Here is a 22,236-nt window from a genome sequence, read left to right as displayed (position 1 = left end):
AGAATGTCAGAAGGAACATTTGGCACCCAGCCTTTGTAATACTAAGGACCACCTGTAATGGCCCATTCTTCCAGCCTACAGTTACTTACTAGGGTAAAACTTGGGTACATGGAGTCAAGACATTCTGGCTTCTATAACAAGATTCCGAATATGGATTTTACTTTTATTTCTTGCTCCTAGTGGATTCAGAACAAAATACGAATTCTTTCTTAATTGCACGGGAAACTCTTAGATGCTGATGAGTTAGGAATATTTTCATATACTCACTAAGCCTTTCTCCTTGGCCTTGCTCCATACATCTTGATCGAGCTTGTGCTGAAGCTGGTCTGCTGCTGCCTACCTCTTCCCTTTACTGCATGTTCACTCCTGGGGCCAGAAACTGAGTGTTCTAGCCTGTCCTGCAGCCTCTGGCATTGTCGGATTTTCTGTTGGCTTGGAGTGTTTTGAATATCTTTTGGATTCTGTCAAGTAGGAATTATTTCATGCTATCGATTTAAGGCATGAATTGAAAAGAAATAGATGATTTTAGGGGGGTTTCCCACTTTATAAGTAGAAACTTTTCTGAAAATAACACTTTGTTTTAGAGAAAATGCATGTAATTTTTAAATCACATCGTTTCTAGGCTTCTAAATACCATAGGCAGGAATTTGTATACGACTAATTATACTAGCTGTTTACTTTGTTCTCTGAGTATAGCATTCATGAATGCACACCAAGGGGGTCTGGTAACAAGAGCTTTGGAACTGAATTCAGGAAAGTAGATTTCTAACCATTATTTGCTGCGTGGCTGGAATCAACTTACTGACTTTCAGAGCCTTGGTTTTCTTCTCTGTAAGACAGGCATGACCACACATGGCCATTCAAAGAGAGTCAATGATGGGATTAGCAATACGGATCTCAGAGCATTTTGTCAACTGACAATTGGTATAAAAAGCAGGAAATAATTATCTATTCCTGTTGACATTTTGAGAATTGCTCTCAGTGTAACTAATGACAGTTATTTTCTGTATTATCTATTAAGTTCTTTAAGTCATATCACTCAGTGATTTGAAGCTATTTTGCCTCCTCCAAATGTTTTTTGTTCCTTAGATTCTTTCAAAAATGAGATTTTCTGTTTGTCACCACTAGAAAATAATATTCTTAGCTTTTGCAACCAGAAATCATTAGCTATTGATGGTTTGCATTTTTTCATCTGTTAATTTTCATCTAATAATTTCCAATTATTCTGAAACTAAGGTATTCTAGAGAATACTGAAGTAACAAGTTCATCACAATTTATTATGTCCTGCTGCTTTATTTCTCAGTGGACCCTAAAATAACTCCAATGGTTGTACAGGTTGCACACTGCAATCTGAGTGACGCCCTGGGAGACACACAAAGTACCACGTCCCTGGATGTACTGAGGGGTGGCCCTGTGTAAAAGTCACATGGTAGCACACAGGGCATTGAGCACCAGTGTCCGCAGCTGCAGGAGAAAATTAGGGCTCATCGAGACTGCGTGAGTGGCTGTGGTGCTGCTTCCCCCAAGAGATCCTAAAGGGCACGAACATTTTATTTCCAGAGATAAACCAAGTGCTCAGTTTTTCTGCCACCAACAGAGGTCAGGACTGCTAAAGACGGACCCTTTGGTCTGCAGTCAGGCTAAGAGGCAAAGCCACCTGGGGACACGGCCAGAGGAGTGGCACAGGCAGCCTAATCGGCCAGATGGCGTCCCAAGGGCCCTGAGCTTAACCTTGTGCCAGAGAGGAGCTGTCTGGAGGTGAACCGCTGCAGCACACTTCCCCACGCACATGTGATGTCACAAGCATTGAAGGGAGCCCACAAAAGCAAAAATTTACAAGGACAGAGCGAAACAAAGAAAAGCTAGACACCTGATTTCACAAGTTCGCTCCCTAGATGGCACAAGAACTGCCCATTATCCCAAATGAAGCAACACTGGGGATCAGACTGCCTACAACAGACCAAGGGCGTTTTGTAACAATCTGGGAAAGATCCATTCCAAAACTATTAGCCTCCTTTATTTTACTTTGCTCAATAGAAGAGTTTGTCTTTTCAAGGTTTTTTGTTTGACTCACTTCCTCAAAGGGCCACACTGTGCCTGGTGTGGAGTACAGGGTCAGAGGGGCACTAGGATGATCACAAAGCCCACCAGGAGGTGGGGGGGGGGGAGCAGGGTACTTAGCCTGTGTCAGGAAACTCCAGAGTCATCGGATAAGTGCTCCAGTTCCACACCAGCTACCTTCTTCACTCCGCCCCACAAAAGTCACAGTGCAAGAGGAGGCGTGCTAAAAATATCTCATGCTAGTCTTTACCCGGGCCTTCTCGCATACCCTAGGTGAGCCAGAGCAAGGGCACTTGACCGGAACATCATCTGTTGGGGGGGGGGGGGGGTTGGGTTCAGAGAGTTGTTGTTAAGAATGTGTGATGAGGATGAATGTAAATTTCCTCTTCTTTTCAGTCGCACGTGTCCTCTAAAGGGAGCAAGCACCGAGCGTAGTGAACGCTAATTAGGCCTTTTTGCTCCAGAGGGATTAACCAGAGTGTCGGTCTCCAGCAAGTGACTTATAAATGATGAAATGATGACTTTCATTTCTCCCTGTTCACATGTGAAACACTTGAAGATGAAAAACTGTCAAGGACCACTGTTTGGGTCTGTTTCTTTCAAATTCAAGCCTCAGCCTGCATGTTTAACAACTTTATCACTGTATAATTGACTTACCATAACATTCACCCATTTGAAGAATACAATTCAGTGATTTTTTTTCCCCCAGCAAACTCACTATGTTGAGCCCCCATTTCCCTAATGCAGCATTAGAACATTTTATCATCCCAGTGAGATCCCTCCTGGCCACCTGCAGAAAACCCTACTTCCGCCTCCAGCCCCAGGTCCACACTGATGTACTTTCTGACACTACACATGTGTCTTTTCTCAGTTTTTCTCCAACACCAGTTTTAATATACAAATGCCATAGATCCTCTACATAACTGTAATTTGTACTCACTCTAATAATACATAATGTTAGGATTTTGCCATGGGCTCTGTAAGGTTTGAAAATAATTTTTAGTTTATTAATTACAAAATCTCTATAAACATTTGTAAACTAAAAAATGTAAGCAAAATATAAGTAAAAATGTAAGTAAAAATATATTTGAATGCTTTGTCCATATATGGATATTTATACCTTTTAAAGCAATCTCACTGCCCTCCCCAGTATCCTTGGCTCACATCACCAAAATTGCTGGGGGAAATATTGTACAGTGGTACTTAGAATTAGCCCAGTGAATCTTGGGGTAGCACCCCATGTTTAATGATCTATAAATGTTAAATGCCCTTGGCCAATTCAGTCAGTTGATCATAACACAGCAGGAAGGAAGCAATTCTCGTAAGTTCAGCTTCTTACCCTCATACATGATCCCAGCAGGGCACCCTGGGTCAATATAAATCTACGGAAGCCATTAGGAAGAGAATGGAGACCAAGGCCTATTGAACAGAGGCCACGTGCGTGGTCTCCCTGCATAAAGAATGATGCAGTCTTATTATGACGCGTACTGAATTCAAAAGAAAAAGTACGGGCTATAAAAAAGCCTCACTTAATTGCCATGTCGGGGCCACCGCATGAGCAACAAAATGAATTTAAGGCCCACTGGTATTTTTAGAAGAGAAGGCAAATAAAATGCTAAGTCAATTTAAAAGGCAAATTTTACATGCGGCTATGAGAGAATTTTAATATCTGTTGGGGAGAATGCATATTACAGATATGAAATCATGCGGCTTGGCATTTATGCACGGTGCCAGCTGGGATGCCAGTGTTATTCCTCAGCACACAGACTCACTTCCTGCCTTTTCCCAGGGATGAACATGAGCTATATATGACTTGTTTATACTCTGCTTCATTCCAGAAAAAGATTGAAATCTATAAAATGCCTTAGCATTGTTCAGCCACCTTTTCTAGCACGTGACCCAGAAATGCTAAAGCTGTTGGTGACCGTATTTGATAACCTTTGTTTAGCTCAGCACATGTAAAAATCCTGTGTTTTCTACACCAGGAGAAAATAGCTCGTTATGGCTCTATTATTTACAATCACAAAATTGTATGTTGTGTTTGTTTTCTCCATCCCCACTCCTTACAGGCCCCCGTGGCCTCTTGGAGCCCAGAGAGCTGTAGGGCATGGTCCTCCATAAACTATAAGCTATTGTTAGGTTATCACTGTAAAAAAAAAAAAAAAAACTCGTGGTTTGAGACAACAAGCAGGACTTGCTACACTTCTGAACTAAAATGACCCCCACTGCAGTCTGCAAATGGGCCCAGCAGAGGACTAATTGTATCTTTTCACTCCGCAGTTACAGTTGTAAGACAACAAATGACCATAAATATGCAAAGGGGTCCCGGCCGTGTCCTTCTCTGAAGGATTCTCCGCGTGGTGATGCCCCCAGTGGCTGAACTCTGGCAAGCCAAACCCCCCAAACTAACCCGCTGTCCAACTAGAGGCCCTCGGCTCAGGGCCACTCAAGGGTCAGTGCTCAGTGCCAGGCTGACAGCAGCAGTAGATCCAGGTACCCCACCCTTTCGTCCTGGGCTTCTCAAGTCTCACTTTGAGGAAGAAAAGGGACAGGCCTGAGGGCAATGACTTCTGCTGTGTCGCGTATTCTTGTTCTGAGAGGAAGGATGAAGCCCTGTCTTATACAACTTCTACACCCAGGTTGAGGCCACAGTGAAATATTAGTGTCAGGTGATACTCAGAATACAAGCACACTGTTCCAACAGACGATGCCAGCCTCTAACTAGGAAGCCTGAACCCAGGTCCTGAGGCAATGTGGTGTTTTGATCGTCAGATATTCAGCTGATCTTCCCTCTGCACCAGTCAGGAGGCACTAAAAAGGGCAGTAATACTAAAGTGTTTGAAAGTTAAAACAAAGGAAGCACTAGGATGCAGTGGAAAGGCAGAGGCTTAAGAGCCGGTCTGCACTTGTTTTCATTCAGTCACTCTGCAAACATTTTATGAGCACCTACTAGGTACTAGGCCCTGTTCTACATGGTGGATGGATAAACAAGACAGATATTTTATGTTTAATCCCATGAAGTTCACACTCCAGAAGGAGAAGACAGATACTTAAAAAATATGACAAAGTTTCAGATAGCAACAAGGATGAACACTGTTGAATAAAACAGGATTATGGAATAATGGGATAGAGTGTGTATATGTGGAGGGATGTTTTAACAGGGTGGCGTGACTGCTTGTACCACTAATTTTTGGCAAATTACCTAAATCACTCAGACCTCTGGTTCTCCCAATGCAAACTCACCCAGGCAGTTCTAGTCTTAGAAACTAGAAAAGTGTTCCTTTTTCTGGCTTCCATTTCAAACAATAATGCCTTTGAATGACAGCAAGCCCTTGAATAATGTTTTTCCATTCAAATTATTTTTATTATAATGCTGATGAGATGCCTCAGGCATGGAACTCTTGCTTATTTCAGTCAACCTATGGTAACCTTGGTTTCCTTATTTGTTGTTTCACCAAAGTCCCAAGAACCTATTGATGATGTTAAGTGAGGGCCTAATGTATTTGGCAGCTGGGGTGCTTATATGACCCCCTCTGTTCTTACCATCTAGTACTCATGTGCCCTGGGTTTTCCTCCCCGACACTTGTTCTACAAATGCAAATATTCCAAGTTGGTTATGACTTTGGAATATTCAACAAATGAGCCACATTAAAGCATCAGTGACTAATGATGACTTCATTAAGGGCAGAGCACTTGTATTTAATACAAGAAGTGTTTCAACAATAACCCCATTTGCATAGCATCATTGTTTGAAAAGCACATTTGTATAATTTATCCCTTTGGTATCCACAGCAGCCCTGAGAGTTAGTTCATCTCAACATGTTGTCAGATTCGGAGCATGGGGTAACATCTGGCAAGAGCAGGATTTGATGGAGGATCCTGGAAAGGAGCCTGCAATGTAAGGACCTGGGCAATCAGGAGTCACAGAATGTGGAGCATAATCCCACTCAAATTACATCTGACCCCCAGGAAGCTTCTGTGTTCTCTCCGGAAAAAAGGGGGGTTGATGGTTCTGTTCCTCTCAAATGTCAGGTGGAACAAATAGTGTAACAGCTATGGCAGTGCTCTGATCATTATAAGATTATTGTAAAAATAGGAGGTACCTGTCAAAAAACTGATTGTCCACTAAGAGCTGTTCTTGGTGTCTGGGAGAGGGGGAGAGAGAGAGAGAGAGAGATGAGGACAAAACTTGACATTAAAGCTCAGCCTGATAGCATATTCTCAGCAGCTTAGATGGAGCTCTAGTCCTTATTTTCTGGTCTTTGAATTACAAATTACAACCCCTAGCCCAAGTACAATGATGAAAGACTTGGATATTACATCCCTTCCCAGAAACCTCAAGAGCGCAAATCCCTTAACAAGCTTGTAAAAAGTATTTGTCAGGACAAGTGCATATACAAACCAGTTGTGAGTTGAAGTCAATAAAACATTGTGTTGGTAAATAAAATACGATGTTGCTGTAACACAAAATACAAAACTGAGAGAGGATTTTGGCTCTGCCCTGCAATCCCTTCCTTGCTTGACAAGCGTGGTAGGAGGGAAACAGACACACACGCATCTTGCCTCACGGCCAATCCTGGGCAAACGTTTGCAGCCAGTGAAGTGTGTTTGTCGGATTTCGTTCACTGTATGGCCCGTCCCAGGCACCTTCCTGACCCTGAACTCTAGGGCAGCCCGGGATGTTCAGGTAATGTTCTGGGAAGGTCCTCTTCATCTCTCATCTTCCCCACCCTTCCCACCATTTGAAACACACCTGCTCTGTATGTAGAATATATGATGTCTTCAACTAAGGCTCCAACTACCCTAGACACGACTGAAAAGGGCAGAAAAGGCTAAAAATCAAGCCTCCATCCCTTCCCAGACAGACCCTGTCATTTACATTTAAATGTAAATTTAGTAGCCTTTAATAACATAAATCATAAGTAATAGATTCTCTTGTTTAAATACGAAAATAAAGCTCTCTTTGTACATAAAATTCTCTTTGTAATAAGCAAAGAGTAAAAAAGAAATCATGCAAGCCCACCATCCACTTGCATTCTTCTATCTTTCAAATTTTAAAATCCTGGGAAGTCTAAATAAATTGCACAAAAATGGGTTTGCAGAGATATAAAATACATATTCATTTTTTAATGGCTTCAACTAGGCGCCGTGATACCAACTGCTTTTTCACTTCCCAGTTGTGATTGTGCAACTTCACCAGCTGCACCACGTTATACGAAGTTGCCGTTTGCTTTACCGAAAATGCGGGACAGTTTGTTTCTAATTATTCTCTAGCATCAAAGCCCTTACCATTGCCACACACAGCTTTCACACTGGTTCGATTACTTCTAGAGCTTTAGAAGTAGCACTGCTTGACCACAGACTGTGTGGATTTTTAAGACTTTTGATAGACACATTTTTTTTTTTTTGCACCATATGAATGACCCAGAGGAATAAGCAAATGGGGGAGATTTTACTCCAAGGCCATGCGAGGTTTGGAAGCAGAAATGGGAGAAGTATCATAACTTTCCGGAACCCCCTCAAGTCTCTCCTGTCAGCATGTGTCACCTGCGGCCTCTAGCGCTTGGGTGAAGTTGTCTGCAGTGGTATTTTCTGCTTGAGTTGCCTCTATTTGCCCACTTTTAATAGTACTCATGTTTTCCTGAACTTACAATGCGCAAAGCAGTCCCTTGGAAAAGGCAATGGCTGTGTGGAATGAGTAATGGGGGAAAGGTGGACAGGGCAGGGGCACACGTTGGGTGTCCTCAGTATATTGCCCAGTGGGTCTTCGGGGTCCACAGTCTCAGCATCGCACCCTCACAGCCCTTTGTAGCTCACTAAGGCGACCTGAGGTGAGGGTGGGCGGGCTCTGTTTTCATTTTTCTCCCGGTTTTTCTATCAGATCCTTCTCAGCTATCTCCAGCTCTCACCTGGCTTGGGGCATTTCTAATGCAGGACTTGAGAAAAGGAGGAAGAGGATTTGAGAAGACTCAGATAGGATGTGGCTGTTCCATAAATAGAACAAAGCATAGGAGAAAAAACCAGACTTCAAGTCCAAGGAGGGAAAAGAGATGGGAGCGGGGGTAGATTATCAGGAAGGAAGGAGAAGTGAGCTGGGGGACACTGTGTCATAGTGCAGGGCCGCCCTGGGCTGTTTTTGAGGCAAGAAGATCATTTCAGTCATATCAGATCACAAACCCCCTTGCTTAGGAAAGTGGTCATTAATTCGGCTGTTTAGCCCCGCATCCGCCCTTCCTTACTTCTTTTTCAAAACTCGCAAAGTGCTGCTTGACTGACTCTTACCAATTATTCTCTTCGCATGGATTTGGCGTTATTAAAATAAAGGTTTGTTAGAGAAGGAATAAAATTATAGGACAAAATTAAAAAAGATAAAGAAGTTGGTGTTATTTTCAAACTAGGTTCAGTCAAGCCTATTTTTACTTACTACAGAGACTAAATACGATGCCAGGTGAAGCCAGGAACAGCCAGGAACTAAGGAATCAACAAATGTTATCAGTAAATGATCTCAAACACTTCTGAGAGAATGGGAGGTCTTCCATGAAAACAGCCCTTCCTTCAAGTTTCCCATCCATGCAAATATAATATGTTGCTAAAGGAGTCAGGCTGATGTTTCTATATAGAACAATGTATTCCCTTTACTTCAGAGAATCAGCTGTTTTAACATTGTGTAGTTACAATCGGAGTCAAATAGGATGAAGTTTCTAGATATTTTCTTTGAATCTTTCATCCATGTTCAAATTTAAGATACGTATCTAGTTCTGGTCAACAGCCCTTACTTATATGGTCTCAGGTATAGTATGAGGTGATGGTCAGCACCCCACGGACTTGCCGGTAACAACGTCAACGCCAGCCAAGGCCACCCTCCTTTGGCCGAATCCTAGTTTCACCTGTTACTGGCTATATAACTTTGGGAACATTCCTTATGCAGTAGTCCTTATCTTGTTTTGTTCTCCATGGTTTCAGTTACCCATGGTCAATCACAGTCCAAAACATTACAGGGAACATTCCAGAGATAAACAGTGTTTAAGTTTTACATCGCATGCCATTCTAAGTAGCATGAGGAAGTCTCACGCCTCTCGCTCCATTTCAACCAGGACAGAATCACCCCCTTGTCCCGCATCCCCCCCGCACCGCACAAGCGCCCCGCCCATTAGCCACTTAGCAGTCACCTGGATTATCAGATCGACTGTTGTGGTGTCTCACTGCTTGTGTTCTAGTGGCCTTTATCTTACTTAGTAAGGGCCCCAAAGCCATTCGAGTAACTTTCATCACAGTGTGTTGTTGTAATGGTTCTAGCTTCTTATCAGTTACTGTTGCTAATCTTCTACTGTGCCTAATTTATAAATTACACTTCATCAGAGGTATGTGTATATGGGACATAGTACATATAAGGTTCAGCACTATCCTCAGTTTCCCACATCCACTGGGGGGTCTTACTGCCAACATCGTTCCTGGACATCAAGGACACACATAGTCTCCCATAATCCTGCAAAGATGTACTAACCCTCAGCTCTGGTAACCTAGCTGAAGGAAACCATAACGAAAGATTTTAATATTGTTAGCACTTCTTTTGTCATCAGAAGAATTGATACATAATAGGTGATAGTTGTTGTGCACCTACTAATTCTCTTCAGATACCATGCTAAACCTTTTTGCATTATTTGTTTTAATGATCCTTAGACCCTTACAAATGAGGGCGTATTTTCTCCCTGTTTTACAGATGAGATAGCAAAGGCTTAGAGAAGTTATTACCCTGAGGTCACACAGCCAGTACATAGAAAATAAGAGACTAGGATCAGGTTCTACTCCATTGCTTAACCCCCTGGCTACCGGAACTAGATGCTGTATGCAGGCCACAGTAATTAGGACTGGCTTTCTCCAGTAACCACAGTGGTTACCCATGGAGTAACACAGACACGGGTGGCCAAATTAACCTGTGACAGTGGCCTCAGCTTACTAAATATCTCTATGCCAAGCAGTACCATTAATTCACATGGACCAACTGGGAACTGCCAGAGGCCCCAGTCATCACCAGCTGCCTGTTCACGAGGTCGACCAGAGTCAGGAGGCTTCGCTCAAGTCAGTCAGCCAGCCTTGTAGCCCTTGCTCGATCAGGTACACACTGTAATTTCCACCACTATAATTCACATGAGCCTTTTGGGAGATGGGGCAGGGAAGTAAACAAGCTAGATTCCCAGAGTGAAGTTAGCCAGCCCTGTTGGAGCAGACAGAATCTGATCCAGTGCAGGATCACGTTAATCCCAAGACACCCAGGTCAGAACACTGCTTCCCTGCTCCACACCCAGCCAGTGGGTTAGGGTTCTTTTCGGACCAAGATTGGGAGGGGGAACAGTGACCAAGCAACAGAACAGAATGAGTGCCGTCGCAGATAAACTCAGAGTCCTTTCAAAGGCTCAAAATGTTCTGTTTTGTTTTGTTTTCTTTTTGACAAAGATTAAGAACCAGGGATTTTAGAAAATTTTAATGAACCCCGTGACACTTGGGGTTTGGTCACGGCAGGGAAAACTTGGATCTTCTCAGAGCATCTGTGAACATCGTACGGAAAACCAATCCCATTCTGGGTGTGTTTGAGAGAGGAGTATTATCATTTTTTTAAAAAGAAAACATCTATCAAGTTACAGTTTGGAAGGCAGATCAAATAGAACTGTTGGTTCTCATTCTCTTTTAATTAAGAGAGAAAAATAATAGGGATTATTTTTTCCCTATTATTTTTCTCTCTTAATTAATCTTTTTCTTTGAATTTAAAATGTATCAGGATTTCAGATTCATAATAAGAAAAACTAATTCCCAGAGGAAACTCTGCAGAGTGCCAACATTCAAGTTATATCAAAATAAAAAATAATTTGTGTTTTGATAACAAGAATGGTTGTTTTTGTTAATCTATTCAGAGCTATTCCGTCCCAGAGAAGTGCCATTGTCCTTACCCAGACAATGAAACAAGGGCCGGGAGCGGTTATTAGGGGGTCTCAGTCTGCTTGGGGGAGCTTTAAAAAATGCCAGTGCTCAGGCCCACTCCAGACCAATGAGGCACAAACTTGGGGTGAGGCTAGCACGTTGGTGTTTTTCAAAGGCTGCCCTGATGATTGATTTGCAACTGGAGGCAAAAACGAGTACAAGCAGGTGTTCTGATCTGCCAGTGTGAGTCCTCTTGAGCTTTTTACTTTCTTCTGTTTTCTTCCTTTCTAAAAATAAGTCATGTCACTGTCTCCATTACATTCTCTTCTGGGACAGTTTTTATGGGCAGAAATTTTAAGTGTTTTTCCATTTTTTCAGGATTTTACAACCCCTCTCCTAACTTGGCATTAATCGATCAAATACCTGTAATCCCCTGATCTCGTAAACTTCACTTGGAAGCCAAAAGAGGATCTTGTTCATAGAGCAGCGAAGCAAGTGTGTGCATGACAGTGAGGGGGTGTGGTTTTTCTTGGTAAGTTCCTCAGTGACAGCAGAAGAATGAGTGCATAAGTAATATCTCCATTTCAATTCTAAAAGAGCAGGGCAAGCAGTGCATAGAAGAGAGGAAAGAATAGAAAGAGGAATGCGTGCATTGTTTAAGCAAAGACTCCTAGCACTACAGCCACTCATAAGATTAAACCAGAAGATCTCATGTCTTTTTGTGACTTGGGTTATATGGGATTTTCAAAATAAAGAACCTCTTTGATTTACAAGAACAATTTTACGCTCTATTATATTTTTAAATGCAGAAGATCATAACGTTAATACATCTCTAAAGGGTGTTATAACTCCTCAAAAGTTTAGATCATTGTGTCAAGTCAGAATTCCTTACCACTCATAGATGCTCTTGGGGTCTGGCTCTGTTGTAGAATAAAAAAAGAGCCAACAATATTGAGCACTCATAAGTGGCAGGCCTTACTCTGAGTGCTGTTCATGTTCACTCATTTCCTTCCAAACTCTATTATAAAGTATTAGGTAAGCGTCCTACCTGGCAAGTGGAGGAGCCAGAATTCAAGTAATTTAACTTTCCCCCTCCCTTGGCTTTTCATAGTACACATGCATGCTGGCACAGGTTTTTAAAAAAAAAAAAATAAGCATAGCTAACTTGAGAGTGGGAGAACTGTAGCGTTAAGCAGTTCTAGCCCCTCCACCAAGCCCACCCAAATTGTTCTATGAGCAAATGACCACTGTCTCTGAGGGCATCACAGTCCATGAGAGAAATCAGCTCCTCCTTGCCTCTCCCCCGTTAGCTGCTTCCCTAAACCTCAAAGATCTACTCCTCCCAGCAAGGCTCCCAAACTGTGGGCACTTGGAGCAACAGCTTCTATTTCCATGCCTTCCAGCGTTGGTTCTCAGACCTTGGTACAAAAAGAATAAACTAAGGCACTTGTTAAAAGCACATCCTGTGTCTTTTTCCTCAGAGAGTCTGATTAAGAGCATTGAGGGTGGAGCCCCAAATGACCATTCTTTAACTGGACTCTCCCAGTATTTCCGATGTCAGTGGTATGCAAACTTGGCTGACATTACACACAGTATTGGTAACACAACCATCACTGCTACCATTTATTACGTGGCTTAACTCATGTAAATGGATGGCTGGCCAATGGGATTTGAATAAATAATTTTCAAACAGTTATCTGTTTTTAAAATGTAAATGATTCTCTATTTGTGTGGTTTAATTTCATAAATATTGCCACTATTTGATCAGTGGCGAATCTTCAGATCTATAGATCTTTCTTCCTAGGATCTTCAAATATTTAGGTCATTTATTTGTTCATTTTATTTATTTTTAGAGAGAGGGAAAGGAAAGGAGAAAGAGAGGGAGAGAAACATCAGTGTGTTGTTACCTCTCGTGTGCCCCCTACCAGGCACCTGGCCTGCAACCCAGGCATGTATCCTAGACTGGGAATTGAACCAGCGGCCCTTCAGTTCGCAGACCCGCGCTCAATCCACTGAGCTACGCTAGCCAGAACAGGTCATTTATTTTTTAAAAGGAGACGATATTTTATCATCACCAGTCAATTCTAATGAAATGAGGTGGTCATGTTCAAACTCCTACAAAAAAGAAAAATCACCCTGACATGGTATCTGTGAGTTGAGTCCTTTGTGTCCTGTGCAGCGCCCAAACAGTGAAGTTGTGGAAAGTCTTCGACGTGTTCTGTGCACTAGACATTGAACCCAGAACCTAAACAAGTCAAGTGTCTTCCCCGAGAACACACAGAGAGTTAGAAAAGCCAAGGGTCTCCTTGATGAGGCTTCTCCCACTATGCTACCACCAGGTTCTGCACACCCTCATCCGCCTCTTACGTTGTCAGTAATCACAGACGCTGGGGGCATGCGGGCACGCCTCCATCAGCAGATGGGCTTCCGTTACAGTCACTGTCAGTGTCGATCCCTGAGCCCAAGTCACTTGAGAGTACACAGCTGGCCCCCAAAGTATGCCGAGAGTCAGAGTAAGACGGATCATCTGGGGTGAAATGCGTGCTCCAGACGATCCATAAACATGTCCCCTCATCACCACCGTAAGAACTATCCTTTTCACAGAAGAGTCATTCAAGTCTACATCTACATGTAGCTACAAAGTCTGAGAAATTCAGGTAAAAAACAACTTCCGGAGGGAAGGGAAGTGTGTTGACCTCCTGCATACCAACCAGATGATGTGGTCAAGGTTATATACAGCGAACTCAAGACGGGTCTGCAGAGAACAACTATGTCCTGACTCTGTGGTGCGCTGTTTGCTTCCAGCCGCACTGCCTCCCAAACACATCTCTCCTGTTACTGATTCACAGTCATGGGTACCAGGGAGGCCGGACCGTACGACTAATCTAAAATTTATTAACCTTCCAGGTGGCACTTAAAAGCAAAAATTTCTTTTAGAAATCTGGCCTGAAGTATACTTGCAGGGTTATATCTACATATATATTCCCAAGACTTGGTTTGTGCCAATCACATTGAAAATCTGATTTACATGTTTGTGTTTACGGGGCCAAGTTCTGAGTGTGATTACCACCCCTTCTGAGACCCCAGCAGTAGTTATTTCTTGAGTTTTACTTTGGGGATGGCATTTGAATGGTTTATTGCATTGTTCAGCTGTCAGCAGGTTGCAGGCTTAGCATTCAGGGTCGGGCTCTCTGCACTAAGCACAAAGCATAGAAGGGACTTTGGGGAGATTCCACCAGACTTCATTTGGAAAACAGAGCTGTCTCTGTCAGAGCTGAGGTTAATGGTTTGGATTTCTGCAACTTCTTTTACATCAGGGCTTTTGAACTGAAAACAGACAAAAGCCCTGATGTGTACGGGCAAAAGGCCTGATGTATAACCCAGGTAAATAAAATCAATCAGACCCAAAGAGGCCCAAAATATGTTTTATTTATGTGACAAGCTAGTTGCTTTGGCTACCCATTTTTAGAGAATCCAGAGAAACGCGCTTGCAAACAGGAGAAGTACCATTATAAGAATTCTCATGGGATGCGGGGTGTGTCCTCCATTTCTGGTAAAATGACTAGTATGGGTGTTCGGAGTCCTCAGACCCCGGAGTTTTTAATTTTACGTGTCACTCCTTTCTGGCACGTGGTGGCAGAGTGCCACCCCAGGAGCTAGAGTGTCTGTGTGGGGAAAGGACACCTGGAAAGTCCAGTGTGCCCTGTGCCATGGAAGAAAACAGGTGTGTGCTGCAGCACAGCGCCAGGTCACCTGCCCCTGCAGCATGGGGGGAACCCTCCCCACTGATGAGCCTCCTGAGGTGGCCATCTGCTCACCGCCAGCTGCTGTGGCAGCCATGTCAGCACAGAATGAACATCTCAGGTGCCCTCGGCAGCGGCTGAGCTGTAAGCTGCTTCCTCCTGCTTGGGTCTCCATCAATGGTCTCTCCATTGTGGTCTCTCACATTGTTGTGTGAGACCCTGAGGGAAATGGACCAAGAAGAAAGGAAGACTTAAGCCTTCCTGGAGGGGCTGTGTGGCGTGGCCCACAGAATGGCCTCTGAAATCCAACAGATTTGGCTTTAAAATCCTTATCTTTTGACGGACACCCAGTCCAATGGTACTTCTGCTAAATAAGGAATAATAACATCTACTCCATAAAGCTAATAAGAGGGTTGAATGAGATAATACATGTAAAATGAATAGGCCACAGAGTAAGCATGTTTGCTTATGCATAAAATAGCAACTAAAACCTGCTTTCCATCACAGACAGAGGCCAGAGTCAGTGAGATGGGCCTTCGAGGCCTAATGAGCTCCCTTTCAGGGAGAATGTGATGTTGCAGGTTCAGTAGTTGCTCAGCAGCCTAAATAACCTTCTCACTTATTGTAAAGCACAAGAATCTACAGGCTAATTTAAACTGAAATGCTCCATGTGCCGTCCCTATTGGAGATTTACCAAAGAAGCGTGGTGGCAACAGAATAGCCACCAAAAGGAGAAAGTAGTTCAGATATCATGCGACCACATGCATGCTCAGAGCATGCCAGCAGACTCAAGAGGACCAGAGCACATGGCCACGACACCTTGTGGTAACATCACACCTGCCATTACTGGCTTTGCAAATCTGAGTTCAGTTTGAAAGTTATTAACATCTATAAAACTACTGTGCACAGTATTTTTTCAAGGCAGCTGAAAGGACTTTGATATCAGCAAGCAGGCAATTGTATAGAAAAGAAATTGAGTATGTTTCTTGCAGGCTTTGTTTACATGGTTTCTAAAGGGAGCTATCTCAGATTCTACCTCAAACTTTTGGTAACCTGATCTAACTGGCTCTATTCATGTTATCTTTTCCAAGCAACAAAAAGGGCTCCTCTTATTTTGTACCAAACAAACAAACATTTCACATGTATTATTACATGTATTACTGCAACTTAACAATGACACTCTGAAGTGAATGTCACTAGCCCCATTTTACTGATGAGGAAGTTGAGGTAATCTGTCTGGGTCCTACATCCCGTTGTGAAGGCAGGATTTGAGACCCTCTGGCTCACAGGTACTTGTAGGCTTAATGGGCAGAGCTCAGGTTCAGAGTCACTTTGCCCTACTCCCTGTATGCACAACTTTCCTGTCTTTAGAAAACGATGCATTCAGGACTATTAGTGGAAGATCTTGGAAGATGGTCATTGGTACCCATAGCCCAGTGCAAGGTAAGATGGCACAGTGAACAAGCATTCGCTTTGAAGGCAGGAGGCCCAAGCCTGAGCCTTGATGTGCTTCTTTATAGGTGAGGACACTAGGCTTAGAGATGGGAAGTAAGGGATGCAACATCTTACTCTTACAGTAAGATTCTCTCCCATAGAATTATCACACTTGATGCAGTTATACAGGTGAGTCCACTCTCCTATTCATAAGGCTCTAGGCAAATGCCAGCTATTATTATAATTCAATTAGCTTCAGCGCCACTATTGAATTGCTCTTAAGTCTTTGAAACTATCTCCTGACCCCTTAACTTTTTCATCTATGAACTAGATCTGATGATGCAGCATCTTTTAGTAATTGCCTCCAGCAGCTGTTTTTAAAGTTGAGTGACCTAGAATCTTTTGGCATGTTGGTAAGGCAGATTCCTGAGCCTCGTCATAGTCCCTCTTAAGAAGAACCTTACAGATTTGGATGTAAATGGGCCATGACCACTCTGAAAAATGCTGGCCTATAAGTTCAATGCTGCCCTGCGGCGTCTGTGCGTAAAGAACTTGGCCAAGATCACCTGTAACACAGCCAGCACCTAGTCCTCGAGTCCTGATGCCTGGATCCTGTTGTTCTGACCACACCACTGGGCTGCCCGGACATCACAGCCCTGCTGTGCTCACTCGGTTTCCACGGGTGGGGGGTCCATTCTAGAGTACACAGCTGAAGCTAGCAGCACTCTACATCTTTAAAAGGCTAAGTTTCATTGCCTTTTTGTTCTTCCTCCACAGACACATTTGCAAGCAAAGTGGCAGCCACCCAGGATCAGTACGCGGATGCGTCCATTGGTAACGTCACTGGCAGCAACGCGGTGAATGTCTTCCTGGGAATTGGTGTGGCCTGGTCCATCGCTGCCATCTACCATGCGGCCAACGGGGAACAGTTCAAAGTGTCCCCTGGCACGCTAGCTTTCTCTGTCACTCTCTTCACCATTTTTGCTTTCATCAATGTGGGGGTGCTGCTGTATCGGCGGAGGCCAGAAATTGGAGGTGAGCTGGGTGGGCCCCGGACTGCCAAGCTGCTCACATCCTGCCTCTTTGTGCTCCTGTGGCTCTTGTACATTTTCTTCTCCTCCCTGGAGGCCTACTGCCACATAAAAGGCTTCTAAAGGAACACTCAGATGTAGTAAATTTATATATATATACATATATATACATTAAAAATTATGTACAATGAACAGAGGAAACTGACATTTGTCATGTTCACTTACCTGCGGATGGAATCCAGCTTCAAGAGCATACTTGCTAGGGCTGAAGTGCGAAACCATCACCTCCCATTCCCAGGGGCATCGCCACATTGAACAAGGCGCAGAGGCAGGGCCGTCTCTGCAGCTCGGCCTCGAAGGCTGTGTTCTCTCCAGGTTCATGAGTCGTTAGGTCTTTGATTTGTTTTCTGTTTGGCTTGTGTTTGATGGGGGTGGGGAGGTGGTTGATGTTTGCCTTTTATTTTATTTTTGTTTTATTTTGTTTTATTGGGAAGAGTGGGGTTTTTGCTTCTCTCCTGAGAGGTGAGGACCAATCTAAATGCAAATGGATTTTTGGTCAAAATTTAAGTCATTACGATTACTCTCCTTCCCCCAAACACTTTAAGAATTATTTTGGATTAAGAAAGGACATGGGCACGGAAGAAGAAAGAAGCTTGTCTTCACTATGTTGCTAAACCCAAGCTCATCTCTGGAACGTGAGCAGAGGTGAAGCTGTCTCCAAGAAGAAGCGTGGGAGCTGAAATGGAGCCAGGAAAGCTGATGGCCCTAGACACCATCTGACATTCAAAGATTTGATGCCTGGCACTCTTGTTCAGCAGGTACAGGAATAACGTGCCTGGATCCCCAGGAACGTGCAAAATCCTTTTGCTCTTATCTCTTTAGCTCTGGATTGTGATCAGCGAGGCCCTCTTCCGGTGGTCCAGCCCAGCTAATGCCCCCCCGCCCCCACCCCTCTCCTCCTGCCCTCCAGTCCTCATGCAAACAGGAAGAATCACCCCATTCAGAAAGCCTATCATCTTTTTCCATTTGCATCAATATGTGTCCCAGTCCCATGTCGCTGTTGCCTGGGATCATCTATTGGTTTCATTTTCACAAGCGTCCATGGCTTGCACAATCCTGTTTCGGTCATGACTGAACATTCGCTCCTTCTTCATGTGCCTGTTTGGGAATGTTGTTGCGATACCTGTTACACAGTGCATGGAAGAAAACAAATAAAACAAAACAAAGCGTTATCTGTATATAGTAGAGTGTAGCATATACTGTTCTCCCATTCAGCGATGTTAATTGGACACCGAAGACCTGAGTTTTCTTTTCACCTGAGTTGTACCTGTTGCGTTGAGATTGAGTTCATGACTAGGGATAAAAGGAGAAAATGGTGTATTGTTCACGGAGCTGCACGCTCGTTTCTAAGAAGCAATAACTGTCACGTGGGAAGCTAAAGCTATTGAGAGGACAGCAGGTAAACTTCAGAGTATCTTCATGGGGAACTAGCCATGTGGAACACACCAGAGGCCTCTCAAAATCACCTGTTGGTTGAGGAAGGCCAAGGAGGAAGGCGTAGAGAAGCGGATGCATTAGATGTGCCTGGGCTTTGAGAGCCTCCATTTTCACGACACCCCCTAGCCCCTAAAATATTTATTTTCACATCTGCTCTGTCTGGCACAGATGGTAGATAGTGCTGGTTTGTTCATTTTATTTTTTTATGTGAAAGGCTATTTTGAGCCCTGTTTCTTGCACCGTCCAGACCCCTCTGATTGTATCTGCAGTTCCCGAGTGAGAAAGAAGCCAAGCTGACCGATGGGTCTTTAAAAGTGAATCTTCTCTGCTCATGACTAAGGGGTAAGCAATTAAATGAGATGATTGCCTTCCAGGAGGATTGCACTGGGAGGTTTTTAACCTTGAAACAGAAATGGCTCTTTCAATGTCAAAATACCAAAGAGCGTGGATGAACCCGCATTCCAAAGTAGTGAGTCCGCTAACGAGGAAATGGAAGGACGTTGGTCCGCTCTCACAGACAATCTACAGGTCCCCTGGCTGGAGACAACTGCTAGCCCTCTGTGTTGATTCAAAGATACTTACAAAATAAAAACTCTTACTTATTTTCTTTTCTTCCACTCATTGATCACGATCATTCACTATTTAATAAACATGCATCTTAATGAATAATTAAATGCTGGTTACCCAGTCAGTACTCTGCTACCTCCTGGGGTCTAAACCATGAACCAGACAGCCCAGCTCCCTGCCTTCAGGGGGTTCGTAGTTAATGTCTTTGCCCTTATCATGAGTAAAAATCAACCCTGCCACATGGGAACAAGATTTCTCTTGCAAGGAAAAACACAATTATGAAACTTTAAAAATAAACACACTAAAACTGTGCAAATACAATCGTTAAAATACCTAAGGTTTACTTTTTAATTAAGAGGGTATAAGCATAAGGTAGGAAGGGCATCCCAGGTGTCCTTGGCCAGTATTGCAGGTGGGTACCTCTCCACATCTCGGTGTACCCAAGATGTACCTGATACACCAAGAAAGGCCATCCTGTTGGGATTGCATCCCACCGAGAAGGCCCAATTAAGTCCCAGCTTTTATCTCAGTTTCTGAGACCATGACTCTTTCCTGGGCCCCACACCTCTGCAATTCTTCTCACCCCCTGGAGCCTCACTCCTGACCTGTCCTGGCCCAACACACTGGTGGCCCGACACTTTTGGGGACCCATGCTAGCCCCCCTTTTCAAAGATTTACTAAATGGAAAGGTAGCCCACAAACACCAAGTAAATATTGTCAAGGGTTATGCATTTAAACTTTAGAAAGATTTTTGCACTCATTTTCAGCCATATTTGGAATGTCGGTGATCCCATAGCAAATTGGTACAGAGGAATTTTGAGAAATTCTTGCCATTGGTCAATTTCAATTTCAAAGCTTTTGGGTTTGTTTGCTTTTTAAATTTTTATCTTATAGGGGAAATATAATTCTGGTTGTTCAGGGTTTATTAATAATCATAGCTGTGTAAAACTATTTTATTTTGTTTGATTATTTTATTTTGTGTGTATTGTGCACAGCTTTAGGGGGAAATGCACTACCGTGCTGTTCCTTATTCGTGGTACACATTACTGACACAGACAAATAAAGTTTCTCGTTGTTTCTGACTTAATCATTAGTGATATAGTATACTCTGTATGGAACATTTTCTCTCTCGTCATTGTCATCCACTTCATTTTTATGTTTTCATGTTTTAAAGAAATAAAAACCCAAAAGTTATTATTGTGTAATTGGTATCCTCATCCAAAAGGAAGGAAAAAGTATTCAACTCCTGCAAATGTCAATCCTTTGGTTATTCAGTGTTTTCCTTTTTAATGTCCCAGGAGAGCCCAGCATCAGAATATTACCTACCTGAGAGTGTGTGACCAACGTTGGACATTTCCCCATTTCATTCATTGTTTTCTTACATCATACGGTCCCACCTTATCTACATATACTCTGCATCCAAGAACATGAGCCCCCAAAGAGTCCCACATCACTTTTTACCATATGGTGTATTACATCAAATCAGTCCTAATATAATTGATCACCAAATTGCTTTCCTAGTTGTCCACTGTGTACATGTAAATGATATTCTGCTCACCTGACCATCTTTAAAATGTTTAGAATTCCTCATTATATTCCTATGTGGTCACGTGTGGAACATTTCCATATGGGAAGGAAATAAGGCACAATTTAAATATATTCTTGGATCAACAATTAATATGTTTTCTGGGACCCAACCTTTGGTTTAACATAAGACGAGCAGCCAACATTTACTTCTTTAAAAGGCAAAAAGAGTCACTAAATGACAGGCGAAGGCTTGACTGTTAAACAGCCCTTCAGCAAACTGCCTGGGCCCAGTGAGGCTCAGCCTTTGATAAGCTAATTCAAATTCTCTCAAAGATTCTAATTCAAGCCTGCCATAAATGAAGATCATACAGAGCTTTGGTTTCTGAGGTCAACAACATACACAAACACACTAAGTTTTTTCTCATTGCTTTTCAAGGAAAAACATTAAAGTATGTTGCTTTAAGCAACCCCAAAGACCCTCTGGTAGGTGGCTGTCACACGCAGTGCAGCACCTTCCACCGGTGGTCTCATCACTAGTAACAGCTCACTGGCCACACCGCCTTTTCCACAGAGGATTCGCTGATTGCCTAGCCCAGAGCCCCTGACCCCAACCCATCAAAATGAAGTGAGCTCACTTATGTGCTCTGTGTGCATCTGAGAACTTTGTGGAAGCCATTAGAACAACAGATTTCCTCTGGGAGAAAACACAGCCCTCTGTCCTCTAACAGCCACAGAGCTTCATGTTTTCAAGAAAGTAAAATCAGTCCCTTTAAGATACTTTTCGATATTTCCTGGCTCAAGATGTAGAGAATCTCTTTTGATTTACTGTCTTTGATCTGGGGTACGTACATCTGGAGCAAGTCTTAGGAATACTTTCATAACTTCAGGAACATCTGACCATTTCATGATTGACCATGTACAATACTGTGTCTCACCCTGACCTACACCTGGCATTTGGCGTTTGTTGAAGTAATCACTTCACTGGGGCAAGGCATTCTAGCTATGGGTAAAAAAAATAGCATTTTAATCCATAAAGGAGTGCGTTATGCTGAAGAGACCTAAAAATCATGTTTATCTTACAGAGAAGGAAAAGTACTATTATGAGTGGATTCACTGGCTTTCATTCTAACCTACCTACAAACTTCTGGCAATGGATTGCACCTCTGCCCTTCATTTTAAGCGTTATGTACGTATCATCACTTCTAGCCACATTCTTTGTCTTCCACCAACTGTACTTCAAGTGTCAGGTGGTCCTGATGGTGTTTCATAGACAAAGATAACATAAGGGAAGCAATTGTAAGTCACATATTTCATTTTTGGCACTCAATTAGGTCAGGATTAATCTCCTCCCAAAGCAGACGATGTGTTATCCATAAGAGGGGCAACCACTGTGAGGTGGGTCCCTCAAGGAAGTGAGTGTGTCTGTCTCCAGCCAGCAGGAGATGGTGAGTACCTGGCT

The 22,236-nt window shown here is 43.2% G+C and overlaps 1 protein-coding gene across 9 annotated transcripts in view; it reads left to right on the top strand.

The window, feature by feature from the left end:
* Positions 1–21,219, top strand: part of SLC8A1 (solute carrier family 8 member A1) — a 298,466-nt gene extending 277,247 nt beyond the window's left edge. For all 9 annotated transcript variants that reach the window (XM_037066483.1, XM_037066485.1, XM_037066484.1 and 6 more), the window contains one exon: positions 16,933–21,219. In XM_037066483.1, the coding sequence (XP_036922378.1) occupies positions 16,933–17,309 (377 nt within the window). In that variant the 3' untranslated portion in view covers positions 17,310–21,219. The remainder of the gene's footprint in view (positions 1–16,932) is intronic.
* Positions 21,220–22,236: the final 1,017 nt, after the last annotated feature.

This window comes from Sturnira hondurensis, unplaced genomic scaffold, assembly GCF_014824575.4.
Source record: "Sturnira hondurensis isolate 20B ecotype Veracruz unplaced genomic scaffold, ASM1482457v3 Scaffold0016663, whole genome shotgun sequence".
Classification (NCBI taxonomy): Eukaryota; Metazoa; Chordata; class Mammalia; order Chiroptera; family Phyllostomidae; genus Sturnira; species Sturnira hondurensis.
Note: the sequence above shows the minus strand (reverse complement) of the source record. Positions and strands in the feature narration are given on the sequence as shown.